This window comes from Castanea sativa, chromosome 1 (genome assembly GCF_040712315.1).
Source record: "Castanea sativa cultivar Marrone di Chiusa Pesio chromosome 1, ASM4071231v1".
NCBI lineage: Eukaryota > Viridiplantae > Streptophyta > Magnoliopsida > Fagales > Fagaceae > Castanea > Castanea sativa.
The window spans coordinates 28996595-29018107 of record NC_134013.1 but is presented as its reverse complement, the minus strand read 5'-3'; the positions used below and the strand labels follow the sequence as shown (position 1 = coordinate 29018107).

At 31.4% G+C, this 21513-nt stretch overlaps 1 protein-coding gene across 1 annotated transcript; it reads left to right on the top strand.

Annotated features, from left to right (window-relative positions):
• Nucleotides 1-13479: 13479 nt before the first annotated feature.
• Nucleotides 13480-20393, top strand: LOC142637373 (cellulose synthase-like protein G3). The gene is made up of 6 exons (XM_075811656.1): nt 13480-14100; nt 17489-17638; nt 17826-17951; nt 18227-18670; nt 19084-19431; nt 19748-20393. The coding sequence occupies exons 1-6, from the start codon at nt 13489-13491 to the stop codon at nt 20294-20296; spliced, it is 2229 nt and encodes a 742-aa protein (XP_075667771.1). The 5' UTR covers nt 13480-13488; the 3' UTR covers nt 20297-20393.
• The last annotated feature ends 1120 nt before the right edge of the window (nt 20394-21513 follow it).

Genomic DNA, 21513 nt, shown 5'->3' with positions numbered 1-21513 from the left:
CAAGAGACCTTGCCATTGCTATATCATAATGTTTTAAGGAGCATAACAAAGCCCAGAGTATATAGAAAAGATGTGGTAAAATAGTGGAAGCTCAAAATTATCAAGATTGATTGTGAAAATATTTTAGGCTTGAAAAAGATTTTTAAACAAATAATAGGAAGAAGAAAATTAATCCAAAAGAAAATAGACAAAAAACCAAAGAACCAAAGGTTCACAAATTTGTAATTAATAGCTCTCTCTCACCAATACAAAACCAAAGAACCAAAGGTTCACAAATACCAAATATGAATACCTAATACCAAAATACGAATTGCGCACAAACTAAAAAGAGAGCCACAAATCAAATACAAAAGTTGCAACATACCAAGAAAGAGCAAATCACCAAATCGCAAAACCAAAACCAAGTGGTAACAAAACCTCTCTCACTATTCTAAATTGCAATTCACAAATATCAAATAACCAAACCAAGAGAGAGCCTCTTTTTCTCACACCACTCTCTAAATTTGCTGCAATAGCACTATGCTTATATAGGAGACTTGAGTCGGTTAGTATATCCAAAACCAAGAAGGACTAGACTTCTTTTCAATGCACAAAAGGAGAATCACTCTAATTCCAAATAGAATTCAAAATCAAGTGGTGAATAAGACTTCTAATAGAGTTTGATAATTAACTTCAAACAACGGTAACCTAAAAGGAATAAAATTCTTTCTTATCCAAATTCAACAAGGAGTCGAACTCCTAATCAAGCCATATTCTACAAAAGAGACCTCACATCTAAAGACTCTTTGAGATCAATGGTATCAGGTTTCTATTGGGGTTAGCTTCATGCCTGGAAGAGAACCATTACAAAGTGCATTCCATGCCAGAGGCAAACGCCATTTGAAATGCACTTCAAGTAGCGAAAGACACGCACATGAACCTTAACTCCCTCGTTTTCTTAGGACTCTTGTGGCTAGAATTAGACTACAATAGCCCACCTACTACCCCTAGGTTTCAGGAAAAAGCCTATAATAGGGTCAGTGGTTCCAGGATCACCGGCCTAGCATGTAATCTCTTAGTTGCTGGAAAAAAAAAATTAGAAAACTCCCTCCTTTTCTTTTCTTATAAAAGCCTCAAGAGATTAATGTTCCTCATGTAGACATTAGCATCTCTACATCTGCTTTCGTGGGTTCATACTTCATAATCGCCTCCATTACGAAGAATTTAATATGCAATAATTCAGAAAACTTACAAGTAAAGAAATTCACACTCAAGGGAATGATAATATATATACTAGTCAATCTAATTGCTATTCTCTCATAAATCATATGTACACATTTGTGTGGGGTCCAAGTATACATAGCTCATTCATGCTCGTTTAAAATTCTTGCCACCCCGTTCTCGCTCCGTACACTATCATTATGTTTAATCTACTTGTCAGGTAAACAACATCTTTAAAACATTTCAACTGAAACCTTGAATATAGGACACAAGACACTATTTATCCAAAAGTTTAAGTTTTAAATTTGGGTCTAGTTATGATATATCAATTTATCAACTTTTAACCACTGCACACATTTGGTGCGATGGTCACTTCATAAGTATAAGTGTTTGTGGGGTGTGGGGTAAGGGCTGAGGTTCAAGTCTTTAGGAGGGAGCTTCATATACATATACACTTAGATTAGGTTAGAGTAGAATTTTATTTTATATAAAATATATATATATATATATCAACTTTTATACTATACATCCAACCATAACAAATATAATTCTGCTCAATTATTTACATCTATTATCAATTTTACATCAATATGTACAGTTAATATGAAAATGTCTAATTTTAAAACATGAAGTAGATGTAAAAAAGGTGTGTAAGTTAATCATTACCCTTAAAAATAGTTCGGATATATACGAAGCCACCATCCTGCTTACTTATTAGTTATTAGCAATGTGAGAAAAAACCCAGAGTAAATCTCATTCGCAGTTTTACTTGATCTTACAGCCTTGATAATGATGCAAAGATTTTAGAATCTACTTTGTTGTGGCGGTTCTAAGAAATTTTTTCAAGGTGTTCTTTAAGAAGTATAAATTACACAATCTGATAAAAGAGATTAATCTTAGGCTTTATTCCTAGAGTCTATTGGGCATTTGGGCTTGCTATGTTATAATTTTTTTTTCTGGATTTTAGTTCAAATTTTTTTTGGCTTTTTTTTGCTTGAAAGCTCCAATATATTGTTAAGTAAAACAAATTAGGGAGCAAAGTTTAATTTTATTGACATAAAAAAAATTGTGGGTGTCCCCAAATTTTTTTTTAAAAGATAGACAAAAATAAAATTTTAAAGCCGCCTCTGCTACTTGGTTCAAAGTGGGATTCCCGTACAATAATATTTTGAATTTACATTACATGTGTGATAACATTACAGGTTAGAGAGAGAGAGAGAGAGAGAGAGAGAGAGAGTACATTACATGTGTGATAACATTACAGGTGAGAGAGAGAGAGAGAGAGAGAATGACATCCACGTGATTGGCCACAACACCTAAACAAATGGTGGTACTGGTATGCTAGGATTTACAAGTTGGACTGGATATTTTTAAGTTGATGGTTATGCATCTATAGCATTTTCACTGCATTCAAGAAAGTAGGAGCCTCTGATAGCGATTGATCATGATGCGTACAAGTGCATGTTAAACTTTTTTTTTTGCTGAATAAGTGCATGTTAAACTTGGAGTCTGGCTCACTGCTCACCCATACCACATTAAACTCTGATAGCATGAAACCTTAGGGAAATATCTCCCAGAGCTTTAAATATGATTATGCCACTGACTTTGTTAATTAATTCATACCAACTCTCTGACGTTGACAGGGACGGCACCAGATTCAAATTTAAGGAGGCCAAAATTCTCTGTTAAAAAATTTTAGAAAGTTAGAATATTAATACTAGAAGTTGACAATAATGTATTATCAGTATTAATTTTTTTTATATTTTAAAAATTCAATAATAAATATTTATAATCATAAGTTCTGTAAGTCAATTGGTATGTTTTAATATTTTCAAGGTTTGATTGAGATTAGACCAATTTTTTATTCTATCCACGTTATAATTTTTTTTTTAAATCTATTTATTATTTTCACATATTTCTATACCTAATAACTTCATAATGCTATATATAAAATATTCTTAAAAAAATTGCAAAATGTATAGTTAAAAATTCAAATCCATGTCTAGTATTACATAATAAAACAATTAAAATAATGGTTAATCAACATCATGCACAAATATTCAGCAAAAAAAAAGGAGGAGACAATTATCGGTGTCTTGGTTAAGGAATTTTTTTATTTATAATTAAATGGTTAAGGTTGAGGTAGTATAAAATTGTGAGATCTTTTCCTTTAAAAATTTTCCATTTTGAAAAAGTAGTAAAAAAATAAAAGAAAAAGAGATCTGTTAAACAATCACATGATAATGAATTGTAACATTGAGTCTTCAACTATGTAAATAATAAAGTTTTTCCCATCACTACAATAATTTAGCTAAGGCACAAAGTTTAATACCAATAGACTAATCACACACATGCTCCGGTGGCAGTTTAGGTAAGACACAAAACAGTAGATTGTTGTTTCACATGTGTATTATATTTATGCATGCATGCTAAATGTGTCTCAAAGTTAATAAAATATTAAAAATTAATAAAATTCTATCATTCAAAAATAAAATAAAAATTTTCCACGGGTTGTGTTAAAGAGTAGCAGCTCTTTAAAAAAATAATTTTTTTATGAGTTAAGTTAAAGACACCAATTGATCCAAGTTGCTAGTGACACTAATTGGCATGTGGATGAAGTGATTAGCAGCATAAGAGTTGTCTTTATGACTATGAGGTGGAGTCATTTGAGAGGGACAAAGAGCTCTCAAGTTAGAGATAAAAATTGGGTCAAGATTATTAGGGTTTTGTGATTTGTTTTGCTAGGATTTATAATTGATTTGTTATAATTTTTTTTTTTTTACTTAGACTGTGTCCAAAGATTTTATTATTATTATTATTGGAATATGTGAATTGTTTTGTAAATTTTCCTTATTGTCTAGATTTGTAAATTGTCCAAATGTTTAGCTAAATGTTTTTCTTGATATTCTTGGGACAACCAAACAAGGGATGATTTGATAATTTTTTTCATTTTTAGTTTCATGGGTTAGCTTGTAAATTATTTGGGAGAGGGAGGCCAAGTATATTAATTTTAGAGCCAAAAATAAATTTTTTATGCTAATATATATACTAGGGAATTTTTTTAAAAGACTGGGGGGGGGGGGGGGGGGCACGGCCCCCCTTAACCCCTTGGTAGTTCCGTCCCTGGACGTTGATGCACTGATCTGTATGTTTAAATGGTAATGAACAATGGTGTATGCGTAGCCTTCACTTTTAACTTAAAAAGTTTTAACCGTGACCCGTTTGGTTGGGTCGGTTTTTAGGGCCTGGTGGGTTAGGTTGGGTTAAAATTTTTTTTTGATAGCGGGTCAAGTTAGGTTCGGGTCATAAAATTCCAAACTTGCCAAACCCGGCCCGATTCACCCATATTTTTAATATATATATATATATATATATATTTATTTATTTAAAATATATTATATAATTAATAAAAAAAATTTAAATAACTAGCTCTTCCTATCTTATATAAAAGTCAATTAGTTCACACAAACCCTAGTAAATTACTATTATTGTTTAGTTATTAGTGTTGTTTGCCTTTAAAGAGTTATATTGATACTAATCTTTGGGTTTTTTTTTTTAAATATATTTATATTTATATTTTTTTCTAGTCAATTTAATAATAATAATAATAATAATAATAATAATAATAATAATAATAATAATAATAATAATAATTGTCCAACCCGACCCATGTAGATTGCGTTGGGTTGGGTTGGGTTGGGTTGGATTTATGCGATGTGTTGGGTTGGGTTGAATTTTTTTAACCCACCATGGTAGGTTGGGTAAAAAAATCCCCTTAACTCAACCCATGCACACCCCTACCAGGTTTCATTACGTGTTAAGTTTAGTCTATAAATGTGCACTACCGTGCACCCTTGATGCAGTGGTGATTGTACAAGTATAAATACTTGTAGGGTGTGGGGGGTAAGGGCCGGAGGTCAAGTCTTTAGGAGGAAATTTCACACACATATATACTTAGATTATGATAGAGTAAAATTTTTATCTTGTATATAAAAAAAAAAAAATCTGTAAATGTGCAAACACAATGAGCGGCTCTAGGATTTTTTTTTAAAATTTAATTTTTATGGTAGTCATTAACATTCATATTAAAATGTCACAAATACAAAATTTTACACAACTAACCACCAAAATTACCCACATCATCTTATGTATTATTGTGCAAAATGTATTTGTAGTTACAATAATCGTGCAAATATACATGTTACTGGTCATATGCATATTTGTTTTTTAACACTTTATTTACTCATATACATACACACACATGCATGCGCATGGATGATTCGAGAGAGTAGTAAAAAAATATAAAGAAATAATATTTTAATGAAATATAGTGTAACATAGATAATTTGATGTAGATATTTTTGAAAAGTGGATATAGAATAGAAAACTTAGGTTTTATAGAAAAATATATAGAAATTTTTGCATTAACTAATGCAAATACTCTAAGAGACTAAATATATTATACAAAATTTAATAAAAAGAGAACTTAAATATATATAATATATTCAACTCATTAAGTTACTCAATTCTAATTTTTGTTGTTGCAATATTTTTATTGTGTGCATAGCATTACTCTATTAAAAGAAAATGTTCTTAATACCAGGGATGAAATTAGGATTTAAACCTTGGGAGGGGGGGGGGGAAGGTATAAAAAAAATTTCCCATGAAAATCTAAGCTAGCATATATTTAATATTAACAAAAGAGAGCATAGAAAATTATCGTTTCATAATACCTTAAAACTACATCATCTAAAAAGATAGAACTTGATATTCTTTAAATCACAATATCACCTAGGATTTATTGTGCACTAAATTTTGATCACAAAATCAATGAAAATCTCCAAATGAATTAATTACGAGGTTTGATCCTATTTGAATAATTATGCTGTCTTGATTACAATTCTAATAGGTTCTTGATTTGTAAGGACATGAGACCTTTTTTTTTTAATGAATATAGACATGATACTTTATCTTATAAAAACTTAATGTTTCTAATACTGCATTCCAATATTTGTTTAATATTTTCAGATATTTCATCATTTTCATGTCTCATAATTTTATTTAGTAAAAACTTAAATAGAATATATAGGAAAAAAAGGGATAAAAGAAAAGGTATATAATATTTATAAATTATACTAATGTAGCACTTCATCGAAAAAACATATACTAATGTAGTAATAAATGTGATTGGTTCTACTTCAACAAATAACAGATAAATATCTTAATTACTATTTTGCCATTGATAAAACCTCAGTTTGTAACATTTATTTACTAAAATTTATAGTATTCATAGAGTTACACTATTGGTGTGATAGTCACTATACAAGTATAAGTGCTTGTGGGGTGTGGAGGTAAGGGTCAGGATTTAATTCTCCAGGAGAGAGTTTTACACACATATATACTTAGATTGAATTAGAGTAGAATTTCTATTTTGTATAAAAAATGAAAAAACTTAAATACAGTTTTTACTTAATAATGTCCATTATATTCCCTAATATCACAATAATAAACATATTTCACTCACTCAGCTCAGTTGCTTAGCGCTAAGTTATTAACACAAATATTTAATTTCACAAGGCCGAAGGCCCCAAAAGCCCAAATAAATTAATACTGCTTTATTAACTTGACACTCAAAATGGGTTAACGCCACTACTATAGCAAGTTTATATTTTCTTAAAACTACCAAAAAAAAAAAATTTATAGCCACACACATTGCACCCCAACTTACTAAGATTAATTAATGGACACACACAGATTTGACACTTTGACTTGGTTTAATCCAGTCCACCACCAAGCACAAATTATTATTATTATTTTTGCTAAACATCGAGTACAAATTATTCATCTATTTCACAGTCTAAGTTTTATACAAAGAAAAAAAGTACAGTATAGAGAGAGTGAGAGCCAACATACCACTGTTGGGCAACTAGTCCTGCAGTTAGAGTCAAGACCAACGCTGAGTGGTAAGTGGGTAAAAATTGGAGATTTGTGTTTTGTGATTTTAGATTTGTGGTTGTTTTGTTTGTCTTTTTGTTTAGATTGGATTGTTGCTTATTGGTAATTTTGGTTTGTTTAAAGGTTATTCTTGTTATTTTTGGGACAATTGGGGTTGTTTAGATTGGAAATGTGATATGTTTTGTGGGTATTTTTGGTTAGGTTTTTCTTGTTATTCTTAGGACAACAAGTAAAAGGGTTGGTCAATTTGTACATTTTGATAGAGGAGGGGGCCAATAACATATATTTTGGGAAAATTTTCAATTTTCTATGTTTTGGCAACTGTAAATCCCAATTTCATCATTTCTTAAAACTCTTACCTTTCAAGAATCACAAGAACCTTTTGTATTCCCAGTTATTGATGACACCGATCTAGACTTGTCTGGTATTCATCTAGAAGGAGTATTTATGACAGATCCAAAGGTAGAAGAAGATGATGATATCCTTCACCCTGAACAACCTCCACCACCACTAATATTTCCTCCACCACCTTTCATCCCTGATCACCATACAAGACTAACCTACTTATCAACCACAGATTCAAAGCATTTGTATACCATTGATAACATTTATCTTTCAAAATGGTATGATGAGATTTTTAACATGTATTCATGGTGCACGGCTGAACTTCAGGCCCCAAATATTATTGTTGCACAAATCATTACCAAGTTTGTGGCAAGACTTACAGGAAGATTGAGACAATAGTGGATCAACCTTGGAGAATACAGACAAAGATAGGCAGCTCAGTGCAACACTCGAAAAGATTTTTCCACAATTATTCATAGTGAATTCCTTGGTTCATTGGCCCATTACATAGAAGTGGCAAGAGAATAATTCTTACTAATGAAATGTTGCTCTTTTGAAAGAAAAGATCTGGAAAAACATTTTGATAGAATATCAAGCCAATACTACTCCTTTAATGGAATGGATGATGTCAATTCTAAGCACACTTTTCTTAACTCTTTCCTAGAGCCATTAGGAGATGAAACTCTCCGCATGATGAACCTTCAAAAAATAACCCTGTAGCAAGCTTCTTTGGGAGAAATCTACCAGCATGTGCTTATAGCTCTTGAAAAACTCTACAATCAGAGAAAGTTTCTTTTAGAAATTGACAAAGTTCATAGCAAGCTTAAAGACAACTGTAAAAGGAAAGATTTGCAGATAAAGTATTATGACAAAAATTGTGCTTGTCCGATAAAAAGAAGAGATCATTTCAAGAAGTATTCTTGGAAGAAGAAACATTATGCAAATCAATAGAAGAAGAAGTCTTTTAGGAAAAAGAAATGGAAGTTCTTTAGAAGAAAGCAGTTCAATGAAAAAACTTCAAAAGTCTGTTTTGTATGTAGAAGACCCGGTCACTTTGCAAAAAATTGTCCAAAAAGGGAAAAATCAGCAAAGCTTTTAGACCAAGCACAGATTTATGCAGATGATACCCCATTTTCAGATGCTGAATCACTCTTCTCACTAGATGATGATTACACTCCCCAAGCCTTGGCAGTCATGACTTATTCTACCTCAAAAGATGATTCAAATCAAAACAATATTAATGATAAAGACCTAGAAATCCAAACTATCTACACATCTTAGCCTCTTATAGCTCCACTAATTGGCCCCACACCTGTAGCCCAGGTGCACATCCTCCTTGACACTTATTTCAGACCCATCCCAATAATAGCCTTGTTTGACACAGGAGCAGCAACAACAATTCTCTATCCCAAGATTTTACCTGAAAACTTTTGGTTACCTCATCGTTAGAGGTTTAGAGCAGCCAATGAAGAAACATTTCTGATCACCTAGAAAACTAAGCCCATTACCATTTGAATTCTTCCAACCCTTACCATTAAACACCAAGTCCTTGAATCCCCACTCACAGGCAGAGACCTTCTCATATGATTTGATCTCCTTCATCAATTACCTAGTCTCAGATGGTCATCAAAAGGACTTTTGCATAAACAACACCTTCTCACCTAGACCCAAGTACCTCATTTGTTCTCAATAGATCCCTTTGATTCTTTGAGATTTCAGATTATCAATGAATGTTGTGCAACCACTCAATCTGAATTTCTCCTTAAAAATCCAAATCCTTTATGGTAAACCCCATCTTTTTTCATAAATCTACCCTTAAAAAAGAATGAAGACATTAACCCTACAAAAACTAGTCACAAAGGAATAAAACCAGAACATTTATTCTTGGCTAAGCAAGAGTTATCTACCCTTCTTTCAGAAGTCTTCATTGAACCCACAACTTCTCCATGGGCTTGTGAAGCTTTCTATGTTAACAAGTATGCTGAACAAGTCCGAGGAAAGCTTAGATTGGTAATTAATTACCAAGATCTTAATCATTTCCTTGCAGATGACAAGTTCCCTTTGCCAAACAAAAGTGCCATCTTCCAGCATCTTTTCCATGCTAATGTATTTTCAAATTTTGATCTCAAGGTAGGATTCTGGCAATTAGGAATTCATCTAGAAGAAAGGTACAAGACAGCTTTTTGTATCCCAGACCATCATTACCAATGGACAGTAATGCCTTTTGGTCTTAAAAATACTCAATCTCAATTCCAAAAAGCAATGGTAACGCTGTTCCAACCGCTTTTGTCAAATGCATTAATTTATGTAGATGGCATTCTCCTATTTTCAAAAGATGCAGAATCCCATGAACAATTGCTTACTGAATTCTACAATTTAGTAAAAACTCAAGGGATAATGCTTTCAGAAAAGAAAATGGTCATATGAGTATCCTCTATTGACTTCTTGGGTGTAAACATTTAAGATGGAAAGTATACTTTGCAGCCCCACATTGCAGTTTTTCTTATTGAATTTTCAGATAAGCTCACCAGCACCAAACAGATCCAACAGTTCCTTGGAATTGTTAATTACATGTTAGACTTCATCCCAAAAATCTCCAGACACAGAGATTGTTTGGCTAAATTGCTGAAAAAATCTCCTCTAGAGTGGAATTTAGTTCATACAGAAGCAGTCCAATAATTGAAAAAATTAGCAGCAACACTTCCCCCTTTGCAGATTCTAGGACCAGGCAGACGAGTCCTGCAGACAGATGCAAGTGATGAATATTTGACAGTAGCTCTCTTTGAAGAAGTTGATGGCAAAAGAAGTATTTGTGGATATAAAAGTGGTGCATTCAAGCCTTCAGAGCTTCATTACCATTTGAATTTCAAGGAAATCTTGGCAGTCAAACATGGCATTGAAAAGTTCCAATTTCACCTCCTTGGCCACAATTTTCTTGTAGAAATGGACATGTCCTCTTTTACTAAAATGCTCCAATTCAAAAGAAAAATGCTTCCACATCCTTAGTTATTCAGATGGTCAAATTGGTTTTCATAATAGCCATTTTAGGTCAAACACATCAAAAGTAAAGATACTCTTATCAATGATTACTTTTCTAGAAAGCTTCCAGTTCTTCATACCACAATAATTCCTCCACCTCTATGTATATATCCTATAACAGATCCATCCTCATCCTTTGACCCTTTTACTGTAGCCCCTAATGATATCCTTCATATGATAGAAACCCTTCCTCCAGAAATAAAAAGACCAAATAAAGACCCTGGCCCTTGAAGCCAGATCCAAAAGAATCATTAGAGTACTCCATAATTATCTCCAAGAGCATCAACGCCATTTTCTTGCTATTTTTCCCAGATATAGAACAACCATGGAAAACTCCTTTTGCCTTTTGGATAACAAACTGGACAGTGGTGCATTACCTTTACATGTGGTACTTATTCAATGAGTATTAATTATGTCTTCATTTCGAGTCGGAATTCTACTCATATATTTTCTCACATGAAAACAAATATTTTCACAAATTCTAGTTTGAAATCTTGAAAAATGATGCTCATAATGGCCAATGGTTCTAATATTCCAAAATAGAGCACCCACGTTTTGGTCACAAAATTACTTCTGCATGTATAGTAGCCAAACTAAATTCCAAAAATAATGTTCGGGCAGAAGGAATCCTCCATCCTACAGAAATGCATTGGGTGACTAATGTTGATAGTACTATTCACACACACATGGACATATCTTGGATATCTTGTTACTATTCCCTCATAATTGCAGAATCTCTCAATCAGGGAATCCTACCTGACATAGTACCAGCAGACCCAAATTTTTACAGACAGCAATGGCCACATGAAGACCATTGGGAAATGCCCAATCCCCTAATTGAACATGATGACCCTTATTATGATAACCATGATCCGAATGCGGACATTGATGAAGAATGGTTCGAAGGAAGAGATTGGTGAGATGATTAGATATACGCATATAAACATATATATATATATATATATATATATATATATATATATATATATATATATATATATATATATATATAAAGAGTCAGAACCAACTTTATGCATAGCCATCATTATTGACTTTTCTCTCACCAAGCTATCACTTTCCCTACTTTGTATTTGGTGACCGTAACTATACCCTCACAAATGTCAACCATGCAAGAAATGCCCATATCATGTTTATCTCTTTGTCAGCAACATATCTGCAGAAATATCACCTTTGCACTGGCATTCCTGATTCGAGAGGACATTTGTCACTCCATTCTCATGACCCCTACTCCTTTGGACACATGTCAAGAACAAGCCGGCTCCTATAATCCAAGTTTATCTTCTGATTATAAAATATTTTTAAAAAGGATGGCCTATAAATAGGCCTCTTTTATCCTTAGATCGGCAGAGTTAGAGAGTGAAAGAAAGCCTTTTGTAATATTTCTCATTTTGATATATGTCTTCTAGTCCTGTAAAAAACTTGTTGAATCTAATAATATCCTTAAGCTTGTTGTACCTTGTTCTGTGTTTCATCCCATACTTTCATGTTATTTTCTATAGTGTCTTAGTAATATATGCTATTAATAAGTTTCCATGATCTTCTTACACTCCCATTGTCTATATATATATATATATACACACACTAAGAAATTAAAAAAAAAAAAATTGGATGGGGCCCTAGCCCCCTCAATCCTAACTTAGTTCCATCACTGCTTCATACTTTAATAATTTTTATTGTATATATTGTATTACTCTATTAATAATTTAACTCAGCTCAAATTTTTTGTTGTTGTTGTTGCATAATTTTTGTTGTGTCCACATCATTATTTTTGTTATTATTACTTACTGATTTTTGTAACTGTGTTTATATTTATTGGTTTTTTTTAACTGTATCTAAGGGTGTTCATTTTTATTTATGGTAGAAAAAAAAAATATTACATATAATTTTTTTCAAGGACCCTAACCATAACATTGAGCCGCCACTATATATATAGTCATGATCGTTACAAAAAAGTGATCTTTAGCCCTAAGGGGAAGCTAATTAAACATGTTATCCAATCATTAATTTTCCCTAGTGATTCCCCAATTTAATTACGTTTATCTGTATAACCACCCATAAAATGTGGTACGAACATCCCATGTATGTAATTTTTTTTATCAAAAAAAAATTAAAAAAAATAAATGATCATTGTCCTCAAGTTTGTTTGTTTGTTTGTTTTATTTTTGTAAGATAATTAACCAAGAAATCATTTAAATGACGGATAATAAAAACCAAGTTAAAATGTGTACTGAGTAATCAATAGAAATTCTCGAATATTTCAGTTTATATTATATTCCACTATACTAGTACATGGTGATAGTGATTGCTTTTGTTTGCTCCTGAAAATCCAGAACCGTAGAATTTAGTCACAAATGTTTTTTTTCCAGTCTCGAGCGTCATTACAATTATTGGGGCTGGCCACATTCTTGCGCTGTATACATCATAGAAAACCAATAATTTAGAGAGCCTTACTCTAGTTTTCTACTTATGCATGCCCACATATATACGTAATCTGAGAAAGAAGCCTGCACACATGTGTCGTCCCATCACCCATGTGCAAAAGAGTAAAAAGAGAGGTTGTATTTAGTTATAAAAAAAAAAAAGAATAAAAAAAAAGAGAGGTTGTATATCTATATCTACCCAATACACAAAACTCTGATATATTATCATTTGACAAAAGAGCCTATTTCACAAGTAATATATTATTTTTTGAATTTGATATCAATTACAATTTAAAGTAACGTGGTATAAATAAATACAATCTTAAACTTGTAATCTGAAGCGTGAAATTAATCAATTTTAAATGAAGAAAATCTTAATATCATTTCTACGGGTTTTAAGAGAGATGGTTGGTAGGTACTCTTTTTGTCATTGTGCACACGCTTATAAATTGAAGCCTATTCACTTGTAACTCATATAATTTATTATCATACAGCAGTACCTAAAAGAATGGAGGTTCTGAAAGGTAGCAGCACAACCAAATCCACCACTCATGCCCCTCCTCTTCACACACTTGAGTTCTCACGCCTCAAATTCTTTAACCGTGTGTTTGCTACAGTTTACACATGTGCCATCCTAGCCTTGCTCTATCACCATGCACTCACACTCCTCAACTCCACAACCTTGTCCTCCTTCTTCATCACCCTCTCCTTGCTTATCTCTGATATTGTTCTTGCTTTCATGTGGGTTGCTACACAGTCTTGCCGCTTGAATCCAATCCATCGCAAGGAATTCCCCGAAAACCTCAAAAGGGTTGTGAAAGAATCTGATTTTCCTGAACTGGACGTGTTTATATGCACTGCAGACCCTTACAAGGAACCACCAATGGGTGTGGTGAACACGGCCTTATCGGTTTTGGCATATGACTATCCAACAGAGAAGATCTCAGTCTATGTATCAGATGATGGGGGCTCGCAGTTGACTCTCTTTGCTTTCATGGAAGCTGCTAAGTTTGCAAGTCACTGGTTACCTTTCTGCCGAAAAAACAACATAGTAGAGCGAAACCCAGAAGCTTATTTTGTTTCAAATAATTCTTGGTCCTCTGAGGCTGAGAAGATTAAGGTAATAAAGCATAAAGCTTCCTTAAATTTGCATGAAAAATTTTCATATAATTTATGCTAACTTTATTGTTGGTATAATAATTTGACCTTTATTTCAATTCGTGATCATAACTGTTTCTTTTTTTTTTTCTTTTTTTTTTTTAATTATAAAAAAGATGATGTTATGATTATTATAAATTTATAAATCTTATAAACTAATATATTAATTTTTTTAAAATAAACTAGTAACAGAACTTAAAATTTTATTTATTATTTTATCACAATTGCATTTATCAATTATTGGTCAATTTGTAAGTATAAATTATAACAATTCAACATTAATTTTTATTTTTAGGCTTTGATTTTCTCTATATTCTTTGAACATTTTTACTTTGAAAGGTTTTTGGGTTTGTGATAATAATTATCATTCAGACATAATTAGGATTGCATCGTGTGTAATTACCCTTTGAAATACAAGTGCCCATCTACTCATCTCATATTTTTTTTATGAGAAACAAACACACACATACATGGAAGAGGGAAAAAAGTTATAAATTTTAACACAAAAACATATCACAACTCCACTAAAAAATTATAGTAACTTTTAACAGAGGGTGATATTGACACATCTACACACATACAAGTACTCATCTTCTCATCTGATTGGCAGGGACGGCATTACGTGCTACAAGGGTTCAAATGAACCCCTTGGCTTGGCAATTTTTATATATATATATATAAAATTTAAAAAAAAATTGTTTTGACTCCCCTAAAAAAAATATTTGAATGCCCTTACCTTAAATTTAGTTTAAATTCAACTAAAATAAACTTAAATATGATCATTTTAATATTATTTTCACAATATTTTTACAATAATTAATTCCATAATGGAGGTTAAGTGATAAGCTATAACTAGTTTTTACTTTGACACAACTAACATTACTCTTTTTGCTAATATATCACTTTTTTTTTACCCACCTTTAACAACTTGCCACCTATATTTTGTTGTGAAATTTTTGTGTAAGTGTTGTGTCAACAACACTACTCTTAAAATATTTAATTTTATAATAAAAAAATGTTTCAAATTTTTGCTCATTTGTTAAAAATAAATAAATAAATAAACCTTCGATCCGGGACTTTGGCTTACTTTTTGGTTGATAGCAAAATGAAGCTCTTTTTCTCTGCACTTTTCTTCCTCATCAGCAAATAATTACACTATCGTTCCAACCAACATATCTATATTTATATCTATGGTTATTTCCTCATTTTCTCTCTCTCTCTTTCTCTCTTCTATGTTTTCTTAGCTTTTATCTTTGTTTGATCAAGTAGTTTTCTTAGCTTTTATCTTTGTTTGCTCCAATTCCAAAAGAGTGACCACGTGTATGGTTAAAAAGGCATACACTTCAAAAGCAAAAATTTATATCAGTTTTTTTTTTTCCTTCTTAGTTTCACATACTCCTAGTCTTACTCCTGGGTTTGTTATTATTCTTTTTTATCCACATGCATATACACTCACATTAAGTTAGAGTAGAATTTCTATCTTGTAGCAAAAAAAAAATTTTTTTTCTTTATCATATATTTTTATTTAATTAATATTACATATAAATATAATAAGTTATTATGCATTTAATGGTTGTTGTCTTACTAATTTTTAAACTATTAATAAATTTTTTAGACTATTATACGGTATAGCTGTATTGTAGACTAAATTGTATTTATTTTGGATTATTGTATATAATATGGAAGTTATATATATATATAATAATAATAATCATTTTATTTTTTAATCACCCCATGAAAAATTCCTAATTCCATCACTATTGACCCCCTAGCAAAAAAAACCTGGAGCTGCCACTGCTAATTGGTGGCTGATATTGACTCATCTAGTCATCTGATTATTGGGCTCCTACCAAAAAAATAAAATTTAGGCCATTTGTACAAAAAAAATTGACAAATGAGAGTTACTTAGTGGTCCTGTCCTTGACAACTTGGGTTGGCACAATTTGACCATTCAGCACTAGGAAATGGAATATCTAGGAATATATATAGAAAGAGCCCACAAAGGTTTAACTCGTTTGCGTGTGTATCATTTGGGTTTTCATTTTCTCACCTCCAATCTATTACACACACACACACACACACACACACACACACACACATATATATATATATATATATATATATATATATATATATATATATATCATGCGTTAAAATGCAGACATTCCTACTTATATATGAGAAATAGTAAACGTGAAGGAATATGAAAGAATATTTACATCCTTTAAAACTTTCCCCTATAAGAAAGGTGATTTGATTCCAAATCTTTGATACTACAAAAAAGAACTTTTACCGCACAAAAGCAAGTTTTAGTTGATTACTTATATTCGTCTAAAATTTTTCCATTTAAAGCATCATATTTTCAATGAGCAACTGTAGCTTTATACAATAATAAAAAATATAAGTTTATCAAAAAATAATAAGAAAATATGAAAATAAATTAATAAAAATAAATTCATCCAAACACACAAAATATTTAGAGAAATTATTTGAGGTAACATCCTTTAATATAATCACATGGTCATATCATACCATATCAATTTGAATTTGATTGCATGGTGGCTAAATTAATCTTGTAATGAACAAATTGGCTGTAAATGAGATTAATCTATCCGAGTATTAAAATTTTAAAATTGTTTCATTCTTTAATACTAGCTGACTTGAACTCATCATCAAACAATATTACATATTTAAGCTTGATTCATTTTCTTTATGAACAAGCTTAATCTTATTCACAAACTACTTGATTAACTTATTATTTTCTTAATTATATACAATAAGCATCATAGATAAATATTTTTACTCTTTTTACAAATCTATACTGATAATCAATAACTAAAAATGTAGGTGAGATTATATTAATTATTCTATTTGCCAATCTTGTTTTGTAAAAATTATATATAATTTTTACAAAGAAATTGACTATTTCTATTTTTTTTAGTAGATTACAAATAATAATTTGATATCTAGTGTTATTTACAAATTGAGACAATTCAATCCTGGATCTATGTATGTATATTTTATACATGTACACATATCAACATATAATATTATATATACTCAAATCCCAATACTCACGAACTTAATTGTGAATACATTATCATTTGAATTTGGCTTATTTAACAGTAGTCGAGTATAAACTTGATTTTTTAAGATTATCTTTTTTGAATAAACAAATATAAAGCTATAATTGTTTTATTTCCCGAACCAAGATCGAGTTATTAATTATATAAAACAACTTAGTTCACTTGCGATATGGAAATAATACAATTGATACAAAGATGATGGGTGACACCAATGTTGTGAACTATTTGATCTAAACAATGACACTTCGTATGTTACAATTACAGACAATGTACCATAGCATGAAAATCAAGGTAGAGAATGTTGTCAAGAGAGGGAAAGTTGGGGATGAGTACATTATTGGAGAAGAAGAGCAAAAAGCATTTAACAAATGGAAAGATAGCTTTACACGCCAAGATCATCCTACAGTCATTCAGGTTTGTATTTCTCAATGTGGAGCCCAAAGTATATCACTATTTAAGCCAAAATGATAGCAATATAATCCTTTTAATTGAAATAAAATTTGGAAGAATCAAGTTTTTTTGGCCTAGTGATCAACATATAAATCAAGTAGCTAGTATCTAAAATACATCATAATTCAATGGTAAACATGGTCATGAGCAGGTTCTATTACAGAATAGCAAAGACAAAGACATCATTGGTCATTTGATGCCGAACCTCATCTATGTCTGCAGACAGAAAAGTAGGACTTCGCCCCACCATTTTAAAGCAGGTGCCCTTAATGTCCTGGTGAGTAATTAAGCATCCCTACAACTAAGCTAGACAGCCCCATGTTACATATTTGCAAAAAGTAACAATAGGAACATAATATTTTTCATAACTTCACATAACCTGTTGTAATTAAAATAACATTACTTTCAACTTAGTTGACCATAGACACGATTTTTATTGTGCACAAATCACAAGAAGCAAAGATGAAAAGTGTCTCTAGAGTTATTGTTTTGCAAATTCATGATCTATTAACCTATTTTTTATTTATTTATTTTTTGTTTCTATTTATGAAGCTCCGGGTATCAGCTACCATGACAAATGCTCCAATAATCTTGACTTTAGATTGTGACATGTACTCCAATGATCCTAGTACGCCCCTTCGTGCATTATGCTACCTATTCAATCCTCAAGATCAGTCGAAATATGGATTCATTCAATTTCCTCAAATTTTCAATGGGATTAACAAGAATGACATTTATGCTTGTGAATTTAAACGTTTGTTTCAAATAAATCCTGTGGGGTTTGATGGACTAAATGGTGGCAACTATGTCGGAACTGGATGTTTTTTTAGTAGACGAGCCTTTTTTGGAGGTCCATCAAAGTTGGTGTCTCCTGAAATCCCCGAATTAGGACCGTACAATGTTGTTGACAAACCTATCCAGTCACAACCAATTATGGAATTGGCATATAAGGTTGCGGGTTGCAATTATGAGAACCATACCAAATGGGGCTATGAGGTAGGCTTATTACTTTATTAGTTATTAATTATCTTTTTTTGACAATACAAATCTGTATTTAGTATCATGTCATTTTAAATTTTTAATGACGTCATAACCTGCACACTATAATATCCAAAAAATAAAATCTTAAACAAGAAATAGACTTTCTTTATTGTCTCTTTTTGTTTTCTCCAAACATATTTTTGAAAGCAAAAATCTCATAGATCAATTGACACATCTTAGTTTTTTTAAAGGAAACAAACATGGTTCAATTTCGCCCTTGAAACAATCAAATTTATAAGTAAATAAGCATATTTTTTGGAATGTATCTTACATAGTTGCAAGTCATTCTTAATTAAATGAGATTTTAGAAAGATCTTTCTAGCAAGGTAATTTTTATGATACACTAGTTTTTTTACTGAATTGCACAGATGGGTGTCAGATATGGATCATTAGTTGAGGACTCCTTCACAAGTTATCGGCTACATTGTGAGGGATGGAAGTCCATATTCTGCAATCCAAAAAGGCCAGCATTTTTGGGTGATGCACCCAACACCCTTATTGATATGCTAAATCAACACAAACGATGGGCCATAGGCCTATTTGAGGTGGTTTTCTCTAAATTTAGCCCACTAACCTTTGGCATAAGGTCTATGGGCCTCTCCATGAGTCTTGCTTACGCCAATCTTGGGTGCTGGGCCATATGGTCTATTCCAGTCACCATATATGCCTTTCTCCCTCAACTCGCTCTCATCAATGGGATTAGCATCTTTCCAAAGGTATGTACATGAGCATATTATAAACCTTTTTAGTTAAGTTTTAACTATGTGGAACACAAACTGAGCTAGACTCTTTCATTTGTTACCCTTAATTCATAGATTACTAGCGTTGTTTGAAAATGTCTAGTTCATTATGTTGAATTTCACAAAAACCATAGTTTTGATAATGTAATTTGATGATGCACCAAATCCAGAATATTTCTTATCATAATTGATAGTACATTATAGATTATTAATTAAATTGTACTAAAATAATAATTTTCATGTAATTGAGTGTACATGATTTAACTAATTCAAAGTGAAAAATATGTTGCAGGTATCAGAGCCATGGTTTCTCTTCTATGTGTTCCTTTTCTTAGGAGCATATGTACAGGATTTCCAAGATTTTATCTTATTTGGTGGAACAGTCGAAAGATGGTGGAATGATCAGAGGATATGGATGATAAAGGGACTAACATGCTACTTGTTTGGATTCATGGAATTTTTTCTCAAGTTCTTAGGCATTTCAACACATGGTTTCAATGTGACAAGCAAAGTGATTGATGATGAACAACACAAAAGATATGAGCAAGGGATGTATGAGTTTGGAGTTCCATCACCCATGTTTGTGCCACTAGTAACAGCAGCAATTATCAACTTACTTTCATTTTTTTGGGGGCTTGAAGAGGTTTTTAGAGGCAGCAAATTGGAGGGACTGTTTGTGCAAATGTTCATAACAGGTTTTGTAGTGGTGAACTCCTGGCCAATTTACGAAGCCATTGTCTTGAGAAGTGATAAAGGAAAGATTCCTATTAGAACTACGTTAATTTCGATATTTCTAGCATGGGGTCTTGTTGCTGCAGCTTCTCTTACTCTAAGGAGTTGAACTTATGAGCTTTGCATAGCTTTCTATACCAGTTTATTATTACTTTTCATTGTGTAAAAACTTTAATATTTGTATGTTAGGGTTAATAAAATATTCTTGTGGAAAAAACGAATTGTTATGGTAATTTCTGGAAATTTGGGCAACCTTCAATCTCAACCAATAAAAATGATTGAGGGATTTTTTTTTTTTTTTTCTGTTTGGTTGCTAAGAAAATGAGAGAAAATAAAATAAGTTTTTTATTATTTAAATGCTGATGTGGCATTTTTAAATTTCTATTAAAGTTTATTAATTTTTTTTTTGAGAAACAAATTAATAATAAACTTAAAAAATTAATAATAATTAATAATTAAGTTTATTAATTATTATTTATTAGTCATGTAAGCTTCAAGCATGCCAGCAATGCATACCAAGATATTAATGAAAAAATGGAACTATAATTTTAAAAAAACTTTGTCATTCAAGGATAAGAAATCAACGAAAATTTCAAATAAAAATTAATACCTTAAAAATAAAACTAGATCTATTTAATATTATTGAGAGAGGGAAATTAAAGTTAAAGATGAGTACATTGCTAGAGATCAAGAGCACGAGCTTTCAAAAAATGGAATGATAGATTTACACGTAAAGATCATCCAATTGTGATTCAGGTTTGAACTTTCAATGCAACTAATGCAACTAATGTCTCTATTGCTCTATCTTATTTCAAATAAAAAATAATAAAGCTACAATTTTTTTTTTACAAATTTTTGATATTGTAAGTGATTATTAGTGAATAAAAATATGATATTAATGATAAGCTCAGATGAGAACCAAAAAGCTTTTGCCACATCAATGGTGTGTAAATAAGATAGTGGCCGTAACATTTTGCATTGATTCGGTCCATTCCGATTACTTGTAAACAACATACATGTGCAGGCAAATATGTATTGCAAACAATACAATGCTAATAATCTTGAGCATTGTCCAATACTAAAATTTAAAAGAAAAATCTTAAATTAAGTCCCAGGTTTTCAATTCCTAGTGAATGAGATATTTTGTAAATGAAGAAATAATTACGACCCAAAAAATAGCTGGTGTTAGTTGGCTATCTAGAACTTTCAATAAATTTTATTTAAAGAGTGACAAGGACAAAGATATCATTGGCAATGTAATGCCAAATCTCATCTATGTCTCCAGAGAAAAGAGCAGGACTTCAACCCCACCATTTTAAGGCAGGT

What these genes read in the sequence shown, in the direction of transcription:
- LOC142637373 (XM_075811656.1), top strand. Translation starts at nt 13,489, where the DNA reads ATGGAGGTTCTGAAAGGTAGCAGCACAACCAAATCCACCACTCATGCC. An exon ending in CAGGTGCCCTTAATGTCCTG is followed by an intron (nt 17,952 to 18,226) that starts GTGAGTAATTAA and finishes CTATTTATGAAG; the next exon opens with CTCCGGGTATCAGCTACCAT. An exon ending in GGATTAGCATCTTTCCAAAG is followed by an intron (nt 19,432 to 19,747) that starts GTATGTACATGA and finishes AATATGTTGCAG; the next exon opens with GTATCAGAGCCATGGTTTCT.